General features: G+C 34.1%; 2 protein-coding genes and 1 long non-coding RNA gene across 5 annotated transcripts; 1 reads left to right on the top strand and 2 right to left on the bottom strand.

The window, feature by feature from the left end:
• The first annotated feature begins 757 nt into the window (after positions 1–757).
• On the top strand, positions 758–3,233 carry LOC145133366 (uncharacterized). Of its 3 annotated transcripts, none has more exons than XR_013718562.1 (6): positions 758–1,658; positions 1,771–1,832; positions 2,201–2,322; positions 2,445–2,492; positions 2,670–2,782; positions 2,906–3,233. It is a non-coding gene; the product is annotated as an uncharacterized LOC145133366 (long non-coding RNA). The 3 variants fall into 3 exon arrangements; XR_013718561.1 differs by having other exon boundaries at positions 1,771–1,837; XR_013718563.1 differs by having other exon boundaries at positions 1,771–1,837; positions 2,635–2,782.
• A 6,380-nt stretch (positions 3,234–9,613) lies between these two features.
• On the bottom strand, positions 9,614–14,337 carry LOC145132362 (formin-like protein 17). The gene is made up of 11 exons (XM_079067115.1): positions 12,909–14,337; positions 12,710–12,821; positions 12,525–12,611; positions 12,230–12,317; positions 12,006–12,122; positions 11,008–11,106; positions 10,811–10,882; positions 10,609–10,725; positions 10,013–10,081; positions 9,872–9,938; positions 9,614–9,780 (listed from the first exon to the last, which is right to left on the bottom strand). Exons 6-11 carry the CDS (start codon positions 11,023–11,025, stop codon positions 9,710–9,712), a joined length of 414 nt encoding a protein of 137 aa, XP_078923241.1. The 5' UTR covers positions 11,026–11,106; positions 12,006–12,122; positions 12,230–12,317; positions 12,525–12,611; positions 12,710–12,821; positions 12,909–14,337; the 3' UTR covers positions 9,614–9,709.
• Positions 12,537–17,385, bottom strand: LOC145130978 (formin-like protein 18). Its single transcript, XM_079065722.1, has 12 exons — positions 16,864–17,385; positions 15,828–16,004; positions 15,724–15,747; positions 15,486–15,656; positions 15,293–15,364; positions 15,110–15,208; positions 14,999–15,040; positions 14,823–14,903; positions 14,691–14,741; positions 13,275–13,332; positions 12,909–12,967; positions 12,537–12,611 (listed from the first exon to the last, which is right to left on the bottom strand). Exons 1-12 carry the CDS (start codon positions 17,383–17,385, stop codon positions 12,537–12,539), a joined length of 1,431 nt encoding a protein of 476 aa, XP_078921848.1.
• Positions 17,386–21,099: the final 3,714 nt, after the last annotated feature.

The raw sequence follows: 21,099 nt of genomic DNA, 5'->3' as shown, positions 1-21,099 counted from the left end.
ATCATCTTACACATTCTTTCCATTCATAAAAATATCAGACAAGATATCAAAGCATTATTAAACTTTTACTTATAGATGTTTTGTTAATATTTTGATTTTAGGTTGTAAAAAATCATTTTTTAATTTAATATATAAAATTTTCATGTTCATACTTAATTGATCGTTTTCGCACAAAATATGTTCTCGGTATCGAACATATGTTGCGGCCAGTGTACCAAACGTAATTAATTTGAAGAAAGTTACGACTGTGGATAGTTGTTTCTTAGATCGATCTAACATATTTTACAGCATGCGCAACGGACATATATATTTTCTCGGTGAGCGACTTTTCACACAGAACATAATATTAGTTACCCCATATGATAAATTAAAACTACAATTAAACAACTTATTTCTAAGATCAATAACTTTGAGCCCACGTTTACACGGGCCTATATATATATATATATATATATATATATATATATATATATATATATATATAATCTTACTATTTCTATAAATAGATTTAAGACGTCCAAATGTTTAAGCTAACAGTACAACAAACCATTTAAGTCCTGCAAAATACAATGCAAGAGGTACAAGTGTTTAATATACAATCAATACATATCGAAACATTCAAATAGTAGCTCTTATCTTTCCCAATATAGATGATAACATAGCATTTGAATTTTAAATAAAATATACTTTTGACCGGGCTTCCTCTTATCTTTCCCTCTTTATCTCTGTTTATGTTTGATCGGGTCCTCTTCAAAGTTGAACTACCATATGAATTGCCATTTAGTTCACCAAACTTCATTCTACCAAACTTTAAAATCGTGCTTCTCTCTCCACACAATTGGTTGCACGATTATCCAGTTGCTTCGTCATCTTCTTCGATTTTGGTACACACCTTAAGAACTCCACCACCGTTAGCACCATGCTCGCCACCACCTTCATCGGAAATACAAGCCTCTCCATAGTACCATCATATATTCCTTCCACCACCGGCATCTCTCTCTGTAAAAGAATCCCTAAGCACCACAACCACAATAAATCTTCGATCTCTCCCTTACACTTTTACCACTTTTAGTTTCTCTCCCTTCCCTCTTTCTCTATGAAAACTCTAGATTGTCAAGGGTTACCACTTAACCTCCTTCTCCATGTCTCATTCTTCAATTTTCATCATGTTTAACTTTCCTCATCGCTTTTTTTTCACTTATTCGTTCAACCTGGAACTCATTTCTGCTCCTCCCTCACAGGCAAAGATAGGTTGAGTTACATATCAATTTCCTAATCTCCATTTCATCTTCAAAATTCAAATGGAACCATTTCATTTGTGATTCAAATTTTGAATCCCATTCTCTCTCTCTCTCTATTGAAAATCTCCTCATTCTATCTAAAAACCCTAATTTCTGAATCGCCACTGCCACAGCTACACTAGGACTGCATTACCACTACCCGCTTCTTCCATTAGTGAACCATTGCAAACCTCCACCGTTAGTCTCCGTCTATATTTCTCTCTGTCTATGTACACTCCCCCAAACCACCGACGACGTCACCACCAGTACATAACAGCACCACTGACGCCTCATCACAACCACACCCAGGGAATGATGTATGTGTGTGGCCACACCAACCACACCGGTCAATATACGATTGTGTCAGCAAAGTAGATGGTATAAACTCTATAACTCTTTTATAGTTTTTGTATAATGTATCCATTTTGTATGATCTTTGTAGTATCCATTTTGTATGATCTTTATAGATTTTATCTGGAATGCCTTACAGGGAGGAGCAGTAGCTTGGAGATCATAGACGGTAAAGAAAAGGGATAGTAGATGACATACAAAGTTAGGTGAGATGTGCTTAATATGTTCATTGAGTGGAAATTAGGTATGAATAGCATTTATTCATTTAAAGTGTTTGTGTGTATGCAATTATCATTCAGATGTGGAAGTTACTGTTGACATCCCTAAATTGTTTTGTGATGTTATGTAGTTGCTAAACCATGAGGGATTAGGGAAGAAACATCCTCAGTGCAAAAGGGGGGAAATTTATATACCATTGTATTCCATAACTTATAAATTATAACGTATAATTTTAAGGTGTATAATGGTTACCTGCAGGATAAAGAATTTGACAAGTAGCATGATTTTAATGCATGACAGTTTGGTCTAATTACAAAAGCTTGATTAACTCTTTTATTTGTTCATGTCAGGTTGTTATTTGTTGTTACAATGGTCTTTTCAATCAATTCTTAAGTCTGTTTTGGTTCAACATCTTTAAGAAATCACTTTGCGTGGATGACTTGAATTCGTTGATGGCAAGGTTCCACCCAAAGTATGCAATTTTCACTTTTACTTATTCCTTTAGTTGTGTTATTTTCTTTGTATTCGCATCATTGTAACTTTGTTGCTATTATGTCAATTTGTGACTATGTTGCACCTCAACATGGGTATTAGTGGATGCAGTGAATGCAATGTCACAGACTCACATGAAGATACATGAAGGTAACCTGCTTGAAATGCTTATTTTATATTGATCTTTACTTTTAAATGGTTTAAATGCAAAAAAGTTGTAGTTGCATGGTTTAGTTTTAGTTTTAGTCTTTTTGAGTTAACTTTAATTTATAGTTTTCGTTTTGATATCAAGGTATCACTTCACACATTCTGAGAACACAATTTTAGTTCCAGGTGTTGATCAGGAGAAGTTCTTTTCTGGTACACATAATCTACTAAAATGAGTAAGGCTTGAAGTTTGTATATCAATAGACAAAAGAAATAGGAGCCTGCATATTAAGGTAAATCAAACTGTTTTGGTTTGAAGTTCTTTTGTGTTTGCAATTATGTAGAAAAAAATGGAAAGGTTGTTTCTATTCCTCTGTACTATTTGATGAAGATGAGTTCTGTTTCTGGTTTTGTAGACGGTGAGTGATGTTAATGCGGGCTTGAGTGAGTAATATTACAAAAATTCAACAAAATGGTAATTGTAGTGACATGTAGTCATATGATGGTATGGAATGTGCTCTAAAATAAGGAATCACAAGATCTGACTTCTAAAGTAGAGTAATTTTCAGTTATTCTTAACAAAGGGGAGGGATGACATTCATGCATCGATTTCTAATCTCCAAATGAACCTGCCGAAACATAAATATCACTCACTATTAGGATTTAAGCCTCATTTTGTTATGTTTTAGTTTGTACTCTTTTATTAAATTTATTGTATCATAACATACTTTTTTATTAACTTATGGCGTGCACTTATGAATTAATGAAAATATACATGAGAATTAAAGTAATTATTTTGTATAAAAGTCAACCTTTTAACCATATTTTTAGAAAAAGTCTATCGGTTCAAAATTAAAATATGTTTTTTTTGGTAATATTTTGTAATGGGATAATAAAAAATAAAAATAAAAAATCCTTGAACTGTTTAATAATAATTTATATTGAACGAGGTTCAATATAATTACTATCAACTAATAACATAGTTAACTGGTCGAAGCAATTTTTAGAGTTATTCGCGAGTTTGATAAGATTTTAAAATTTGCTAAAATAACTATGTTTGCAAAATGCAAAAAGAAGGTGCTACTAATTAGTCGTTAGTTTCAATAATTATTTTTTATTATTAAAACGCATTTATCAAGATGAAGATGATTATCTTGCGAGCAAGTGTTGATAGTTGTTGAAAAACATCACTCCTCAATATTTGTACATTTTTAATGAATAATAAAAAGAAAAAGATAATCTTAAGGATGCACAAGTGATTAATACTCTGTATAGCAAGAAATGGTCAATTTTATGCATATTTTCATGCACCCTACAAATACAAAATGAACTGAAAGATGAAAATACATAGACTTTTTAGTACAAAATGAATTGAAATATGAAAATATACGCACTTTTTTTCCCTAAAATAATTACATTCAGTCAACCGATGCTTTGTGTTCTTTGAAATAACTATGTTTTCAAAAATAATCCTATATAGATTCGTCCATTCTAATCCTGATACGTTCTTTGGAATATATGTTTCCAAAATGATAATAATCATCGAAAGAAAACTTATAGCCAAGCTGAATCTAATCTTATTAATACACACACTTTTTTCCCTAAAATAATTACATTCAGTCAACCGATGCTTTGTGTTCTTTGAAATAACTATGTTTTCAAAAATAATCCTATATAGATTCGTCCATTCTAATCCTGATACGTTCTTTGGAATATATGTTTCCAAAATGATAATAATCATCGAGAGAAAACTTATAGCCGAGCTGAATCTAATCTTATTAAACAAAATTCACAACCCACTGCATTGCGTGGGTTATAACTATTTGTTGCCGCAAAAAGACAGGTTGAGTTTACATTTTTTAGTTATTATAATATGATGATTAAAGGTTCACAAAATTGTTATTAAAAATCTTAATATATTTTAGATAAAATTACATAAATGGTCACTAGGGTTTCACAAATTCTTGGTTTTCGTCCCAAATACTTTTTTCGTTACAGATATGGTCCAAATGGATGACCAATCATATTGTTACGAGATATTGACCCATCAAATGGATTGTATAATGACACCTGATTGATATGTACAAGTTTTCAGTAAAATGTCATTGATGCAGAAATAACTGTTGGTCAACATGCTGACAAGATGATAGTTTTGCCAAAGCTTTCTCTACCTCTGTCCGAAGAAGACATGTTCCCATTCAAGCTAAAGATGAAATAATTTCATATTCGATTATGCTTTGCGATGACAATCAATAAAGCTCGGGGACAAACAATTTCGAATGTAGGTATTTATCTTCCAGACCCGGTATTCGCGCATGACCAACTTTATGTTGCATTGTCCAGAGGAGTCTCATGTGGCAATACAAAAGTGTTAGTGAAGCCTAACGAAAATTTCAAACGTGATGAAGTTTATACAACAAATGTGGTATATAAAGAAGTGTTGCGAGATTAATAATGTATTAGCAGTTATGTGTTTTTACACGTTTCCATATTTGGTGTATTATTATATAATTCTATTATTTTTTTTTTCAATGACTTACACGATTTGTATTTTGTGTCGACTTGAACCGTTTATTTTTACCAGTTATTTGATGTATCATGTCAAAAATAACGCAAAAGTTGGATTATATTGTCTTAAACATTTACTTTCTTTTGAAACATAATATTTTTATAAAAGAAACATATAGTTGAAAAAACTATTCGCCGCCGCTGCTTTGCGCGGGTAACGGCTAGTATATATATATATATATATATATATATATATATATATATATATATATATATATATATATATATATATATATATATATATATATATATATATATGGTTAGGTTATTTTGTTTCTTGTAACTATTGTGTGTCAAAATGCACAGATCTGCACCATCGGATGGAATATAATCAAAGGTCATGATCTGAGGGTGTATGATAGTACAATAGGGTAAATGTACCATATAATCACACAAATTTCAGCATAAGAGTATTTTAGTCAATTGAGACAAATTTAAAAAAGGAAAAATCGAGATTTATGGGATAATTAATTATTTTGATCTAAAAAATCTGATTTTTTTTCAAATTAATTCAATTTCAAACGTAATTTGTAAACATAAACCGATTTTATTTTGTCCTAATGACAGAAAGTCAACAATAAACTAGTAAATATATTTGCGGTTTTTATTCTTGCAGAATATGGTTTCATTCAAGATACTTTCTATATTAAACATGCTTAAAGAATTATACAACATATTATCAAGAATAAACATTTTCTAAGGAATACAGATTTTATTCTTTAAGAATCACTATTTACATTCATCATCCGTAAAGAATAAGGCTATAAACAATTATTACATGCATTCTAAAAAAATCATGACAAATAATGGTTTAAGGATTACATTTATTCTTAAAGATTAAAACTAAAAATGGTTAAAAAAGAAAAAAAAACATCAAAATATAATAAAAAAACTAATCCATTCCGAAAGAATATTATTGTTAAGAAACCATTTATAAATTCTGACAGAATACATTCTGCTAGAATGCACTATTATTCTCCATGTTTTCTTTATTTTCCACATTAATAACAACCTCTTCAAAACCTAAATTCATAAAGAAAACATAATCAACTTTCAGATATTAAAAATTTTAGTTCATTAAATAGAATAAAACAATAAATTCCGATAGAATGTGATATATATTCAAATAGAATATAACTATAATTTCTACAAACCAACATCAACAATCATCCCTAAACTTGCAATGTAATTTATTCTGAAAGAATGTAATGTTTCATTATTTAGGATGTCATTCTATAAGAATCGAGACCAATAACAAGAATGGATACCAATTCTTTTATGACATAATTGGTTACGGGATTCCATTATGTGGTGTGTTTGGTAATTCACTGCATAAGTTGACTTGGAATTCAAGATTCTATTCTAACAAAATTAGAATTCGATATTCCATTCTAGCAGAATGTTGTAAGGTACATATGTACCCTGTTTTGCTGGAAGGGGGTCAACAACTGCACTAAGATATTTGATGTATACCTTCAAAATGTATAAAAATCATTTTTTATATTTATATGTACATATACTAAAATTGAATTAAAGTAAAAGAGTGATGAAGAGTAAATGGAAATGGACAAAAAATTTCTTTCAGCCATTCCATCGAACAGTTGGCGGGAAAGGATTGCTACACAAAGAATGTGTGACAACCCGAAACTGTTTCCGTTTCTGTTATACGATTTCCGTTAATAAATTTGAATTTTATTAAGTTTCCGTCAAACTTCTTGGTTTAGAAAATCATCTAGTTTTATATAATTAAAATTTTATATGAGTCGGAACCAAAACTTCATGAAATCTCGAAGTTTACCTTCGATCAAAACGTCGGTTTTCGGCCTGACTGAGTTTACGGCCGTAAACCCGTGTACGGCCGTACACTCGTTTACGGCCAGCATCGGATGGACCCCACCACCGACCTCGAAAACCCCTATAAATACGAGGCCCTACCCCTCATTTACACTTTTCTGGCCGGACACTCTCTCCTTCTCTCTCTAAACTCTCGACCGTACACCCCAAAAACACCCTCATTCTTCCGAGAATCATCAAAAATCACCGTTGGGAGTCATTTCGGAACATCCAGAACACGTTTTTCATCAAATCCAGCAACTCTGTTCTTGAGTGTACGGCCGTACACCCTTCAAATCTGCAAATCTTCATTAACCGTACACCAGTTTACGATCGTACACGCTTCAAACCTTCAAAGGCCGTACACCCTTCGAGAGACAGTTCACAGCCGTAAACCCCGTTCACGGCCGTAAACTCCCTTCACGGCCGTAAACTCCATTCACGGCCGTACACACTTCCTAAGTGGTGCTTTAGTCTGAAAACCCACTTTCCTCGATTCAATCAAGTCCCGGTAACATTCCTTAACCGAAAGCAATTGTTTTTCTAACACTTTATCTAACGAAATCGCTAATTTAGATACATATATGTATTTAATTGTTATTAGGATTCCGTTAAGTGCCACACGCTACAACTCGAGGGTCTTCATTCCAGTTCGTTGATTCGACATTTGCACACAACTAACTGTGAGTTCATACCCCTATGTCTTTACTGTTTTTAACGTTTTCAAGGGGGGAATACAAGTCAAACATAAATGATTTTATGAAACTTATACAAAAAGGATTTCAATAAACTTAAAACGGATGCAAATGATACAAACATACAGTTTCTATACTTTTATAAAATACGTAGATATTTTATCCCTTTGTATTATGCAGAGCATAAGGGAAGTTTTCATCATAATTACAGAGCTTTCAATGTAAAACATGAATTGAATACATGAATGAACATATAAACTATAATAGGTATAGTTTATGAAACAATTAACATATCAATGTATAAATCATAGATTCAATGCTACCAGACATATAAACTATATAATGTGTAGTTTATGAGATATACAGACAACAAGTTAAATTCAATGGATTCATTTTATTCTACATGTAATCGTTAGTATAACATTTTATGAGTAAGCATTCTTCGCGTACTTATTTAAGTACTAACAAAAGCCCTGAGATTATAACCAGAGTCTCCTGGAGGGAGAACGTGAGTTTGTGTATAGATCTATACGGGATTGACAATCCCGCACCATAACTGCTAGCTACAGTTAGGCCGACAGGCCTGGGTGACAAAGTCATTTCGATTCCGACACCTGAAGAACGTCGTTAAGACAATTCAATGGTCAAATATGGTTATAACAACTCATAAATTTGGTACTAAGAAAATACGATTAATGTATGAATGGTAATAACTTTAATTAGTTTTAATATAAAGTAATAGAACTACTATACATATTATGGTTTTCAGAGCTTTCCGAACTTACTATACATATTGGCAATAATCAGGGTTTTTCATGTAAAAAGAGGTTTCATATTCAATCAAACAATGCACAACACATTTAATGAGATTCAGTAACAAAATACACATGTTAGAAAATAATGGATTTTCTTGGAAGCATACAAATACATTTATCGATTCATTAACCGATTTTCCTCTCAAAAACATGTTTATGAACTCACCAGCTTTATGCTGATACTCTTTCAAAACTGCTTGTATTCTCAGCAAATCAGTAGACAGGTACCTCCTAGAGTTTTGAGAAGACGGAGCGTATAGAGCCTCGTCTTTTACTTTTGTCATACTTTTGATGTATATAAATATGAACCAAACAGATGTAAATGTTTTACTTAATCAATGTAATGGTTGTGTTTACTTTGATTACTATGATGCAATTGTTGTGATACTATACATGACGTCATCCACCCCCGAACGTTTCCGCCGTTCCGGTTTGGGGGTGTGACAGAATGAAAGAAAAAAAAACTGGAAATACCAATAATCTTGCAAAATTGATAGGTTAAATGAAGCTTGCATGTAATCGATGCTAGGCGACTGCTGCCTCGAGGTCTCTCCAGAATCGCCAATAACAGTGAAAAGGGAGTGGTGGGGATTGCTGTAGATGACAAGTGGTTTGAGTTGTTGCTGATCGGTAAGAATGGTGAGGAAAAAGTGGTTCTTGGTGGTGTTCGATGGACAACAACAACAACACCACCACCCCTCGATAGTGGTTTTTCCTAGCAGTGAAACACAAAGAAAAAGGAACATGACTCCAACTGAGTCTTCATCGTCGATCGATTACGAAAAAGGAATCAAAAAAAGATTATATATATGGCGGTGGTGCTTCCTACCTGCTGCAGTAACAATAACACTCCATTTGAGTGTTTGAAATTGTTAAGAATTGAAGAAATTAAAAGATGGAGGTCGGCGAAGAGAGGAAGTGGGCAGCAGTGATGGAGGTCGACCACACAAATGACTAGGTCAAATATATTTACTTTATTTCCTTAATTGCAAGATTTCAATTAAATGATTTCCTCAATTAAAAGTACAAAATGTCCAAAATACCCTTTAATGATTTATTATTTCTTGAATTCTTATTGATGCATTTAGGCACACAATACTTGCTAGAAACATTTGAACCTAGCTCTCTCTCTCTCTCTCTCTATATATATATATATATATATATATATATATATATATATATATATATATATATATATATATAATTCATCTTCTTCCAACTTATCTTGTTCAGTTGCCTTTAATTCTTCTTATTCGTCTGCCTTTGACCTTTCTTGTTCGGCTGCTTTCTGTGCAACCTTCTTCTCCGCCTATATTTGCTCGCAGTTTTCATCATGGGCTTGACTAAACATTCTCACAAACACACACAAAGTTTGAACAACTGAAAGCAATATCATAATTCATAACTTAGAAACTGTAAATCAATTTTTAACATATTATCATGAATGTAAGTTGTTCTGATGATTAGTTACCTTTTTCATATAAGCATTTAGTAGGGTCTTCTTCAAAGTAAATAATTAAATTATCCACACTTTTACCCTGTGTAAAGTGCAGTGTTAAAAACCGGGATACTTATAGCAATCTTTATATTTAGAGGATTTTGTTATACCTACCACCCAAGAGTAGAGTGAGCACAGTGTCTTCACTTCAAGTTCCGCAAAAGCAAGAAACTTTTTCAGAGACTGAACATGGAAAACCAAAATAAAAATTTACGATTAGAGTTTAAGGCAAAGTCAAAGCCAAAGTCCCTGTCCCCAAACCAGTCCTAGTCCAATAACCTCTAGATCAACTTAAAACTGTGGTGAAATTTACTGGTAACATATAATATAATAAGTGCAAGTTTACTTAGCAGTTCAGACCAGATTGGAATTTAAGATTCCATTCCATGACGAGTTTGGTTGCCAAAAAGATGGAACACATGTCTGTGGGGAATCATTCACATTCCATGTTTGACGGATTTCATCGTTCGTAGAGAATGGAAGGGATCCAATTCCATTCCATTTTTATAAAGGACCAAAACCCTCCTTATATATATAGTAAAATATATTTTAAGTGAATGCAAAAAATATTCAACTTTTGTTGGTAAATTTCATTCCAATTCCTGCCAACTCATGATAGAGTGCAATTCTTTGGGATACCAATTCCCTCAAATTGCATATCCTTTGACAGGTTCCATTTATGGCTCTTACCAACTTAATAATGTGCATACCTTCCGATAGCGTGTAGACACGTGTGCATCTCTTTTACACAATTTCTTTTCTTGGACTATTTTATCTAGTCCCTTTGTCATCGCGTACATTTCTTCTCTCAAGAAGTTTAGTTGTATCTGGAATAAGTTGATCATTTTAATCAACAAGAACAAAAGTAACATACTTTATTGAATATAAAAATGTTAATCCAACAATGATCACCTTTGATGCATGTTCCAAGCTGCCAAGTTCCTTGGAAAAATCTAGAAGTTCAGGCAGTTTTTCTGCAAGCACCTAACATATACAACATGGATACCAGAAACAAAGTGAACGAATATATATATATATATATATATATATATATATATATATATATATATATATATATAGAAAACAAACAAATAAATAAAAAGTCTTACCTTACAAAGATAATGCATGAGAGCCGTTTTATTGCTCCTGTCACACGTTTTGTTAAGTCTTAAGAGGCTGTCCAATCCGAAACCAACAGCTGTAGTTCTCTGGTTGAAAGCATTTACAAGAGAAAAAATTGTCTGCATGACTCTCCTCAACTTTACAGAACTCCTAAGCTGATATAACCACCATCAACATATATATATATATATATATATATATATATATATATATATATATATATATATATATATATACTAGTCGTTACCCGCGCAAAGTGGCGGCAGCGAATAATTTTTTTCGATGGTATGTTTCTTTTACAAAAATGTTATGTTCCAAAAGAAAATAAATGTATGAGACAATAGAATCCAAGTTTTGTGTTATTGGTTACATGTTACATCAAATAATCGATAAAAAGAAACAGTTCAACCAACTGGGCTAGCCTGGTTGGTAGAGTTTATTGTCTCTTGGAGTAGAAGTCTCATGTTCGAACCTGGGCAAAAGAGTTTCTAACTTTGGAGTTACTAATATGCTAACCATATAATCTTCCGTTAAAAAAAATGGTTCAAAGCGGCACAAAATATGAAATGTGTTAAAAAAAATGGTTCAAGGTTACACATTATTAATCACCATGTTTGTTGTATAGACTTAATCATCTTTAAAATTTTCGTTAGACTTCACTAACATTTTTGTATTGTCACGTGAGCAAACAAATATAAAAGATGTGATCCGAATTTAAAGAATATTATATATAAAATCATAAGTTTAAAAAAAAATATATTTAATTATAAACTAAATGAAAATAATATACATTAGGACATTAGGTTATGTCGTTTTAAACCAAATATAATAACAAAATTATTAACCAACATAAAATAATTTCAAGTTGAAGTTTGAATTAATGGTTTTACAATTAATTGACAGTACGTCTAAAGCATACTTGATAAACCACGATTAATTATATGATTGTCCAAGATTTAAAATCAATAGGCATCTAGAAACGCACCAACCATTATCTATTTAACTCTTCAAAAGTCATCTTCATTCCATCATAAGGATAACACAATTGCAACAAAGAACCAACTAATTATGATCTTCATTCCACCATTCCCTGCTTAACCACCTATCGAAAGTTGGAATGGAACAAAAATAAAAAGTGAGATTATAGAAAAAAGAATGCAACAAATACTGAATAATGTAACACATAGTCTATTTTCTAGGCTGATGTACTTGAGTAATTGAGGCAATACATGTTGATGTCCAAAATACATATCATAATTGTCTTCGGTATAAATTCAAAATTGACATTAAATAAGCCCTGTAAACAAATTAAACACAAAAAAAATGTTAGAAATCAAAAACAGAGAATGGTGCAAAAAAAATGACAAAAAAGATGAAATAAAGCAACAAAAATCGTATTTAAGAGCAAAGTAGGAGGTTAGCATATGACAAAATAAGTATTATAATGAAAGAAAGACACTAATAGTTAGAAGGGTAAATATATCATATTAGGTATGGTCTTTACCTCTTTATTTTCTTAGTTGTAAACAACCACATCTTTAGCAATATTTCCACTGCCCTTCATGACCGAATTAAAAAACATACCAGTATCCTGCAAAAAAATCATTCAACTTCCCATGTTACCCAAAACAAAATCAATGTTCATTACAGCATCTTAGTTTCAGTTAATTTACTCTTATAACATCCTACTTTCATTGTCATACTTCACAAATAGATTAAATAGAAACAAATGATGGTACAATCCTATAATGCACAATAGATAAAAGTGTCAGCCAAATGTGTACTTCCTTGTCGAGCCACCCTGAATAACATCAAAACAACATAAAACTCTTAATTTGTATAAATCCGTGTACGTGCAACAGATATCTCATACCCACAAAACACATACCCCTTTTTTAACATCCTTTTCGGAATCCAAAGTTGGATGTTGCAATTTGTTTTCCAAAGCTGCAAATACCAAACAAAAAAATTAAAAATTGCACCAACACCTTAATAGATGCTTCTTAGTAATTTAAAATCTCTTCCAAGCTACAATATTTGAAAAGTAGAAAAGCCCTGAACTTATTATCTACATCTATACACAAAACGATCAAAGAACACAAATTAATGCGATTAATAGTCAAAAGAAACTATATTCACAACCACTTTTGGGTTCCACCGTTCAAGGATCTGCATTAGCTCCACCGCTTTTAGATCCTTATATTTTAGATTAAAACCTATATTTAAAACAACCTAATCTTAGATATTGAGTAACAAAACCTGAATTGTTTGAGTAAGGAAGAGTAAAAAGATGAGAGATGGTCAATAATCAACTACAAGAATTAAAAAAAAACAAATAATAAGGTGAAATACAGGTCTTAAGAAGCTTACCCATAAATACAATGATATCACAGTTCATATGAACTCATTTAAGGGCCTATAAGCATACACACATACATATAGTCATACATACACACATACAGAGGAAGAGGGTTAATAATGGTGGTATTTTAGAGGGATACGCAAAGGGAAAATAATATAGCAGTGGTGATATCTCATTTCATATCTCCTTGTAGCTTTTCAAGTGAGAAGAGACATATCCTTGAAGCCTTAAGCTTTGATAGTTCCACAAGTTGTAAAAGGTTAAACAAATCGTAAATCATCTTTTTTTTCGAAGAACCGGAGGATATCTATGAAAGCGAAAGAGATGAATCATGAAAGATATCTGAGAAAGCGATAGTGGTGACGATAACCCAAAATCGAAACTGTAAACCTATGAAAGGAGTTGATCAAATGATCAAACAATATCGTGTGATAGAAAGCTTAAATTTTAACAAAAGCAAAATAAAAAACGCATGTGAAAAATGGAGATAATACCTTCTTGCAGGTGTGGACATAGGCTAAGATATAGACACAATCGGTGATAGCTTATGCTATTAATCTTCGTCGGTATCTTAAAACACAAAAACCAAACGAATAAAAACCGAGAAAGCGAAAATGGAAAAAAGATTACCTTAATTTAAGCTTCCATGGAATCGATTTGTCATTCATCATGGTCTGAAAGATAAATAGTGCCTTCATCAGGCCCTTCCTTTCCTCCTCTTCAACATCAATCGTGAAAATCAGTATTCGTCATAATCAGTATTTTATTCCCTTGAGGACTTTGGTGAGTACAAAGAAAAGCACACAGGTCGAACACTAACAACAATCAATCTCGCACCTAAAGAAGCAGCACGACCGGAGAATGAGACATTAGGGTTGTGAGGCGGTGTTGAAGTTCGTTTGAATTTGAGAGGAGTGACATTAGGGTTTCAGAGATAAAGTGGTTAATCGGTGGTGTGCCTTTTAAATTTCAAATCATAGATAAGAATAGCTAAAGAGTAAAAGAAAGAAAGATAAGTCAAAGTTGATGTTGAGCCGTAAACAAGATATGGATGTATTATTTAATTGCACTTTTAGCTTAAACGATTGTACCATTTAAATTATAATATTATTATTTTTCTGGGTTGTTGTACTTTTATCTTTATGGTTTGAACTCTTAAATCTATTTTTTAGAAATAGTAAGGTTTGTATAATATATATATATATATATATATATATATATATATATATATAAAATAGTAAAATTTAATCCAATCTTATTGTCACTAAATAACTGCATAATTAAAGTGATAGATAACTAATAACTTGCCTGTTCTACTGATAAATATACAATGCTTATCTTATCCCTAAGTTCTGAAACCTAAACTTGCAAAAAGAACAGTAAAGTTAATATATGGTAAATATAAGAAAGCAGGAAATGCAAAGAATAGTATCCCCTGACCTGTGTACTAAACTGCAACTTATAAGCGTAAATTATGAGTTTAGCTTCCGGACGTGGAACTTTCATTAGCTCTAAGAAGATCTGTTACAAAAAATCAAATATTAAATTTTAAAATTTCGGTCCCTGACTTCAATGACATACTAATGATATAAATCCCGAAGACGGGTATTATGTACCTGTTCACATTTGCCCAAATTTTCTGGTTCTCCTTGATAGCCCTAAGCATATAAAATGTTAGTATGAATAAAAGATGTGGGTATGTAATGTCATGTAGAATGTAAATGCACCTTAAGTAGTTCCATCTCCTCCCTTGTAGGACAGCACTTTATAAGGTTCTCCACCTGATCAACATCCATTGCTGAATCATCCAAATTAAGGACATATTCCTGTTAAGTTTCACAACTAAAGCATTAAAAAACATTTATTAGAAAACTTAATTTTGAAATAAATGCATAATGTTTTGAGATTACCATCAATTCAGGCACTGGTGTCTTCACCATTAAAAGCAAGATTTCACAGTTATATGCCCGCCTATGATCAATCTGCAACAAGTACCAAATATAAACGAATCCTCCATAAAAAGGTGTGTGAAGTCATTCCACTTTCAGCATTAAGTACAGATAAAGATTTTGCATTCAATCAAAAAAGAAAATAAATTATTACCAGTTGTATTTTTCCGTTGGCAGAAGAAGCTGGAAGAGGTACAAGCCAATCCAGACTGCTAAACATTTCTTGAACTCTACCAAATGCTTCCACTAGGAGCCCCTCTTCTTCGAAACAAGACAAGTCTACTAGAACCATAGAAGCTGTAGTGTCCACTTCGGAGAAAAAAAGCTTCATCCAATAATAATAAAAGTCACTCAGATATAAATATATGTGTGTGAAAAGTGAAAACAAATACGAAATGCTTACGTTGTGAGGTTTCCTATATATAACAAATTAACAAGTTCAAAAAAGAACCAAAATCCTTATGTCCTGTGAGCGGGAGTAACGTAAAGAAAATACCTCAGCTTTAAAGTCTTTAGAAAATTGATCCTTAATGCCCCAAGATACATCGATTTCATTACGATTAAGCACTAAAGTATTTGACTTGATGAACGCTATGTTGAACATGGCAAAATACATAATATCGGCCTTCGCCATGTCATCATGCAAGTTAAGGCACTCCAGCACCACGTCACCCTGAATATGGCAATTAATATCTATTTTGACCACTTCACTTTCTGCCAGCAATGCATAGCAAAGGTCAGAAGATGTGCAAACCAAACACAGGTGAACCCTATCACCGACACTGATAACAAACAATCTCACATTTTTTCCTATGGTCACCTAAGTTCTAATTGTGTTCAGTAGAGCATTAAACATCAAAAAACATTTCAATATTGGCAATGTAACTTGTTGTAGCCTATTAATTGTATCCGGTTTAACAAATTTTGTGCGAACATGGCAATTTGTTTTTCTTTTTTATTGACATAAGGACAACAAACTATTTGAAATTTGCTCATTCAGTCACCAAAGTTCTAATCATGTCCAAAAGAGCCCTAAACACGTGGCATCCAGCTTCTCCTATGTGGAAACTAGCTTGGTTCCTATGTGTTAATATTCTGGGGTTTGATATGTTTCATAAATAATTTCATCCAAACAAACCCAAATGAAATATAGATAAAACATATAATACCAAGATTCGAACGAAATTTGATGTTAAGGGCCCTACTGGACCCAATTAGAACTTTGATGACAAAATTTTTCAAGTAGTTTATTACCATTGTACGACATTAAAACCTATTAAACTGGCTACCACAGGTTACGTTGCCAACATTAAAAAATGAAAATTGATGTTTAGTGCTCTACCGAACACAATTAGATCTTAGGTGACCGATTGAATAGATATCATACAGTTTGTTATGCGTATATGATATATGTCACTAACCCATAAATTATTAAGGGCAATAAACACTTCCACTTATAATCAGAGCTGGAAATAAGGTAATCTGGATAGACCAGTGGTATAACATACTATAATGATGCTAGGACATCTTACCTGATTGTAAGACCGCACATTCGTATTCCTTCTTGGGGTTGAAAAAAGAAGTTTAGAACTTTTATCAACATGTAATAATGGATTACGTCCATAAATTCTAAATATAGGACAACAACCCCCTTTTCCATCAAAATCAGGAATCATTCTCATCATCACACAAACTAATGTGAGTGGTTTGTCTGCTGGAGGCCATTGCTCTTCAGCCTTCCTCTTTAACACATACTGTAAGTATCTCAACTGAGAAGCTAACGAATTCAATGGTGACATCAACTGTGGCGACACATCAGGTGGGGCCTGCTTATAAACCATGTCCAGGGCACTATTTGCAGCAGTGTAATGTTTTCTGTAAAGTAAAAGAGCAGCCGACATGAAAGCCAAAACTGGCCAACAACCAACCTCACAGTGCATTAGCACAATGTTATGTTGTCCACGAGAGAACCAGCTATCGCATGATTTAAGAAAATGGTGGATCACCTCCACTGAGAGCAATGGGCAACCTTCATAGTGCCGAGGGTAGTCCATTATATGAATAAAGTATTGTGATAAAAATTGGTGGATCTTGCTTGCTGTATCTCCCTCCCGAAAATTGAAAATCAAGACTGAAGATTCAGGGTAAGTTTCTTGAAATTGATTTTGTTGGGGTTGAAACACACTTTTATTCAGAACTAGAACAAAAGAGAAGAGCTTACACACTCAATATTACAAGAAAAAGAAACAACCCTCTAATACTCACTCTAAGTATTACACACTACACTCTCTGTTTTGTGGTGTCTTACAACTGATATTACAACTTCTATTTATACTAAAGCTAGCCACTATAAGTACTGTGACAATTTATTGTGTTCACCGTGTGAAATAAAGAAGCTGTCAATTCTAGTTGGTATTGTCAACAAAGGAGACATTCATTTGTCAACAAAAGAGGGTGGTGCAGCTACTCATGGCAGGTTCACACCCAAGTAGGTTTACACTCACATTCTCCCCCTTAAACCTAACTTGGCTCAAGATTCGTCACTCCGATCATGTTTCGCATTTCACCATGTTTCACGTATGCTAAAGCCTTTGTAAAGATGTCCGCCCGTTGATCCTTCGAGTTGACATATTCCACTATAATTTGCCCACATTCAACACATTCTCGTATGAAGTGATAACGAATGTCAATGTGTTTGCTTCGACCATGAAACACAGGATTTTTCATCAATGCGATTGCTGACTTGTTATCGACATATAAGGTGATAGGCATAATATGATGTCCCGTGAGCTCCTTCATGAGATTAGCAAGCCAAATGGCTTGACATGCTGCTGTTGTAGCTGCCATGAACTCGGCTTCACACGTGGACAAAGCAACAGTCTTTTGCTTTTGGGATTGCCAAGTTATCGCATTCCTTCCCAGATAGAAAATCATTCCACTTGTGCTCTTGCTATCAACAGGGTCACCTCCAAGATCACTACCGGTAAAACCAACCAAATCTTCAATTTCACGACCTCTTCCATAGTTGATTCCATAATCAACAGTTCCTTTTACGTATCGCAAGATGTGTTTCACAACTTGGAAATGCAAAGTGGTTGGTTCCTCCATGAAACGACTTGCAATTCCAACCGAAAATGACAGGTCTGGTCGAGTGTGAGTCAAGTACCTCAAACAACCTACCACTCGCCTATATTCAGTTGGATCAACTTTTCCACCATCTTCATCCTTCTTAACCTTCAACTTAGGTTCCATTGGTGACGTTGTCGGATTGCAATCCAGCAACCCAAATTGCTCTAAAATCTTCTTTGCATAAGCCGTTTGTCGCAAAGATATTCCCCACTTCTTTTGCGAAACTTCGATTCCAAGGTAGTAAGAAAGTAATCCCAAGTCACTCATTTCGAATTCTTTCTTCATTTGTTCTTTGAATTCGACAACATCATTAGTGTTCGACCCGATAATGATCAAGTCATCAACATAGACACCAACAATAAGAATTTTGTCTTTTGAGTTCCTTTTGTAAACAGCTGGGTCTTGTGAACTTTTTGTAAAACCAAGCCTTTTTAAGCTTTTATCCAAACGAATGTTCCAAGCTCGAGGAGCTTATCGTAGACCATAAAGAGCTTTATAAAGCTTGAACACCTTGTGACTGTTTGCTTTATCAACATATCCTTCTGGTTGGGTGACATAAACCTCCTCTTTGAGATCTCCATTGAGAAAAGCCAATTTGACATCGAGATGGTGGACAACCCACCCATGTTGAGCTGCTAAGGCAAGAATGAGCCTTACGGTGTCAAGTCGTGCTACTGGTGCAAAAACTTCATCAAAGTCGACTCCTTCCTTTTGTACAAATCCTTTTGCTACAAGTCGAGCTTTATGCTTCACCACTTTTCCCAAGTTGTCTTTCTTCACTTTAAACACCCATTTCAAACCGATTGCTTTGTGTCCGGGTGGCAAATCGGTAAGTTGCCATGTCTTGTTCTTCTCGATTGCAATCAACTCTGTTTGCATAGCCTCCTGCCATGCCTTAGAGGTTACCGCCTCTTTAAAATTCAAGGGTTGATCCGATGCAATCATCAACAATTCTCCGGGTTCAAGGAACACATTTTCGGTTTCAGAATAAATATCGGTTAACGGACGCAATCCCCTTGGCCCAATCTCACTAGAAGGGCTTTCCATATGGGGCGAGGTTGAAGAAAACGGGGCTGAGACAGTAGTATGTGGAGCTGGTTCAGGCTCGTCAAATTCAGCATATCGTTTTCCAACTTGGATAGCATCGATTCCTGGGCTGTTTGGTTGTTCCGGATTGATTTCGGGGTCATTTTGAGGTGTTTCGAGGTGTATTTGGGGTTGTGGTTCAATTATGATAAAGGTCTTAGGAGTCGCCATCTCTTCTTCTTTGTTTTTGTACCAATTCCATTCTTCTTTTTCGTCAAAAACAACATCGCGACTAACTCGCAACTTTCGGTCTTGCGGATCAAACAAACGGTTGCCTTTAGTTCCATCTTCCACACCTAAATACACCATCTTCTTACTTCGATCATCAAGCTTCTTCAAGTGACCACCTACAAGTTTAGCAAAAGCAATACAACCAAAAACTTTTAGATGTTCAAGGTTGGGCTTTTTGCCAAACCACGTTTCATAAGGTGTCTTGTCGGGAAGTACTTTTGTTGGCAGGCGGTTGAGAAGATAAACTGCATGTCTAACCGCTTCTCCCCAAAACTCTCCCGGAACATTTCTACCTTTGAGCAGACTTCTTGCCATGTCCATAACGGTCCGATTTCGCCTTTCTACAACTCCGTTCTGTTGAGGCGAATATGGTGTCGTAAGATGCCTTTGAATACCATTTTCTTCACAAAATAATGAGAATTCTTTTGAAGTGAACTCTCCCCCTCGGTCCGTTCGAAGTGTCTTTATTTGATAACCCGAATTCTTTTCAACCATCAACTTGAACCGTTTGAAAGCGCTCAAGGCTTGAGACTTCTCCGATAGCATGTAAACCCACATCCACCGGCTAAAATCGTCTACTAAAAGGAGAAAATATTTACTCCCTCCAACAGACGTAGGTGTGATCGGACCACATAAGTCCGCATGAACAAGTTGTAGAGGTTTTTGCGCTCGAAAAACTGCATGATCCGGGAAAGGAATTCGGGTTTGTTTGGAAAGAACGCACCCTTCACATACTTGGTTTGGGTGCTCAATCTTTGGGACTCCGATTGCCATATTCTTTTCGGACAACTTCTTTAAGGCGAGAAAGTTAACATGACCGAGTCTAGAATGCCATATCCAAGCTGGTTCGTCTTTTGTTGCTAAAAGACAAGTCGGTCTACCGGTCCTTAAAGGAGTTTTATATAACCGGTTTGGGGATCGTTTAACTCTCAAAAGTAGAGTTTTGTTTCTGTCAAACAATGTCAGATCCGACCCATCCATTATGACCCGACTCCCTTCCTCCGTCATTTGTCCAAGACTAATAATATTGTTTTTTAGACTTGGAATGAAATATACCTCATTAAGGAGTCTTTGGTCGCCATTTTTGCTATCGAATAAAATCGACCCTTTTCCCAAAATAGCGACGGTCGAACCATCCCTAAATTTCACATGGCCAGTAACGTGCTCATCTAGTTCGCGAAACTTTGAGCGGTCTCCAGTCATGTGATTGCTAGCACCATTGTCGAGATACCATACCTCAGACTCGACTCGACTTTCTCCCGATGCAAGAAGATTAACACAAATCTTCTCTCTTAGAGACACTTTTTTGTGTGCATATTCTT

This window comes from Lactuca virosa, chromosome 8 (assembly GCF_052849685.1).
Source record: "Lactuca virosa cultivar CGN04683 chromosome 8, Lactuca_virosa_CGN04683_v6, whole genome shotgun sequence".
In the NCBI taxonomy this organism is placed as follows: Eukaryota; Viridiplantae; Streptophyta; class Magnoliopsida; order Asterales; family Asteraceae; genus Lactuca; species Lactuca virosa.
The sequence above is the reverse complement of the archived record's forward strand: the minus strand, read 5'-3'. Positions and strand labels throughout refer to the sequence as shown.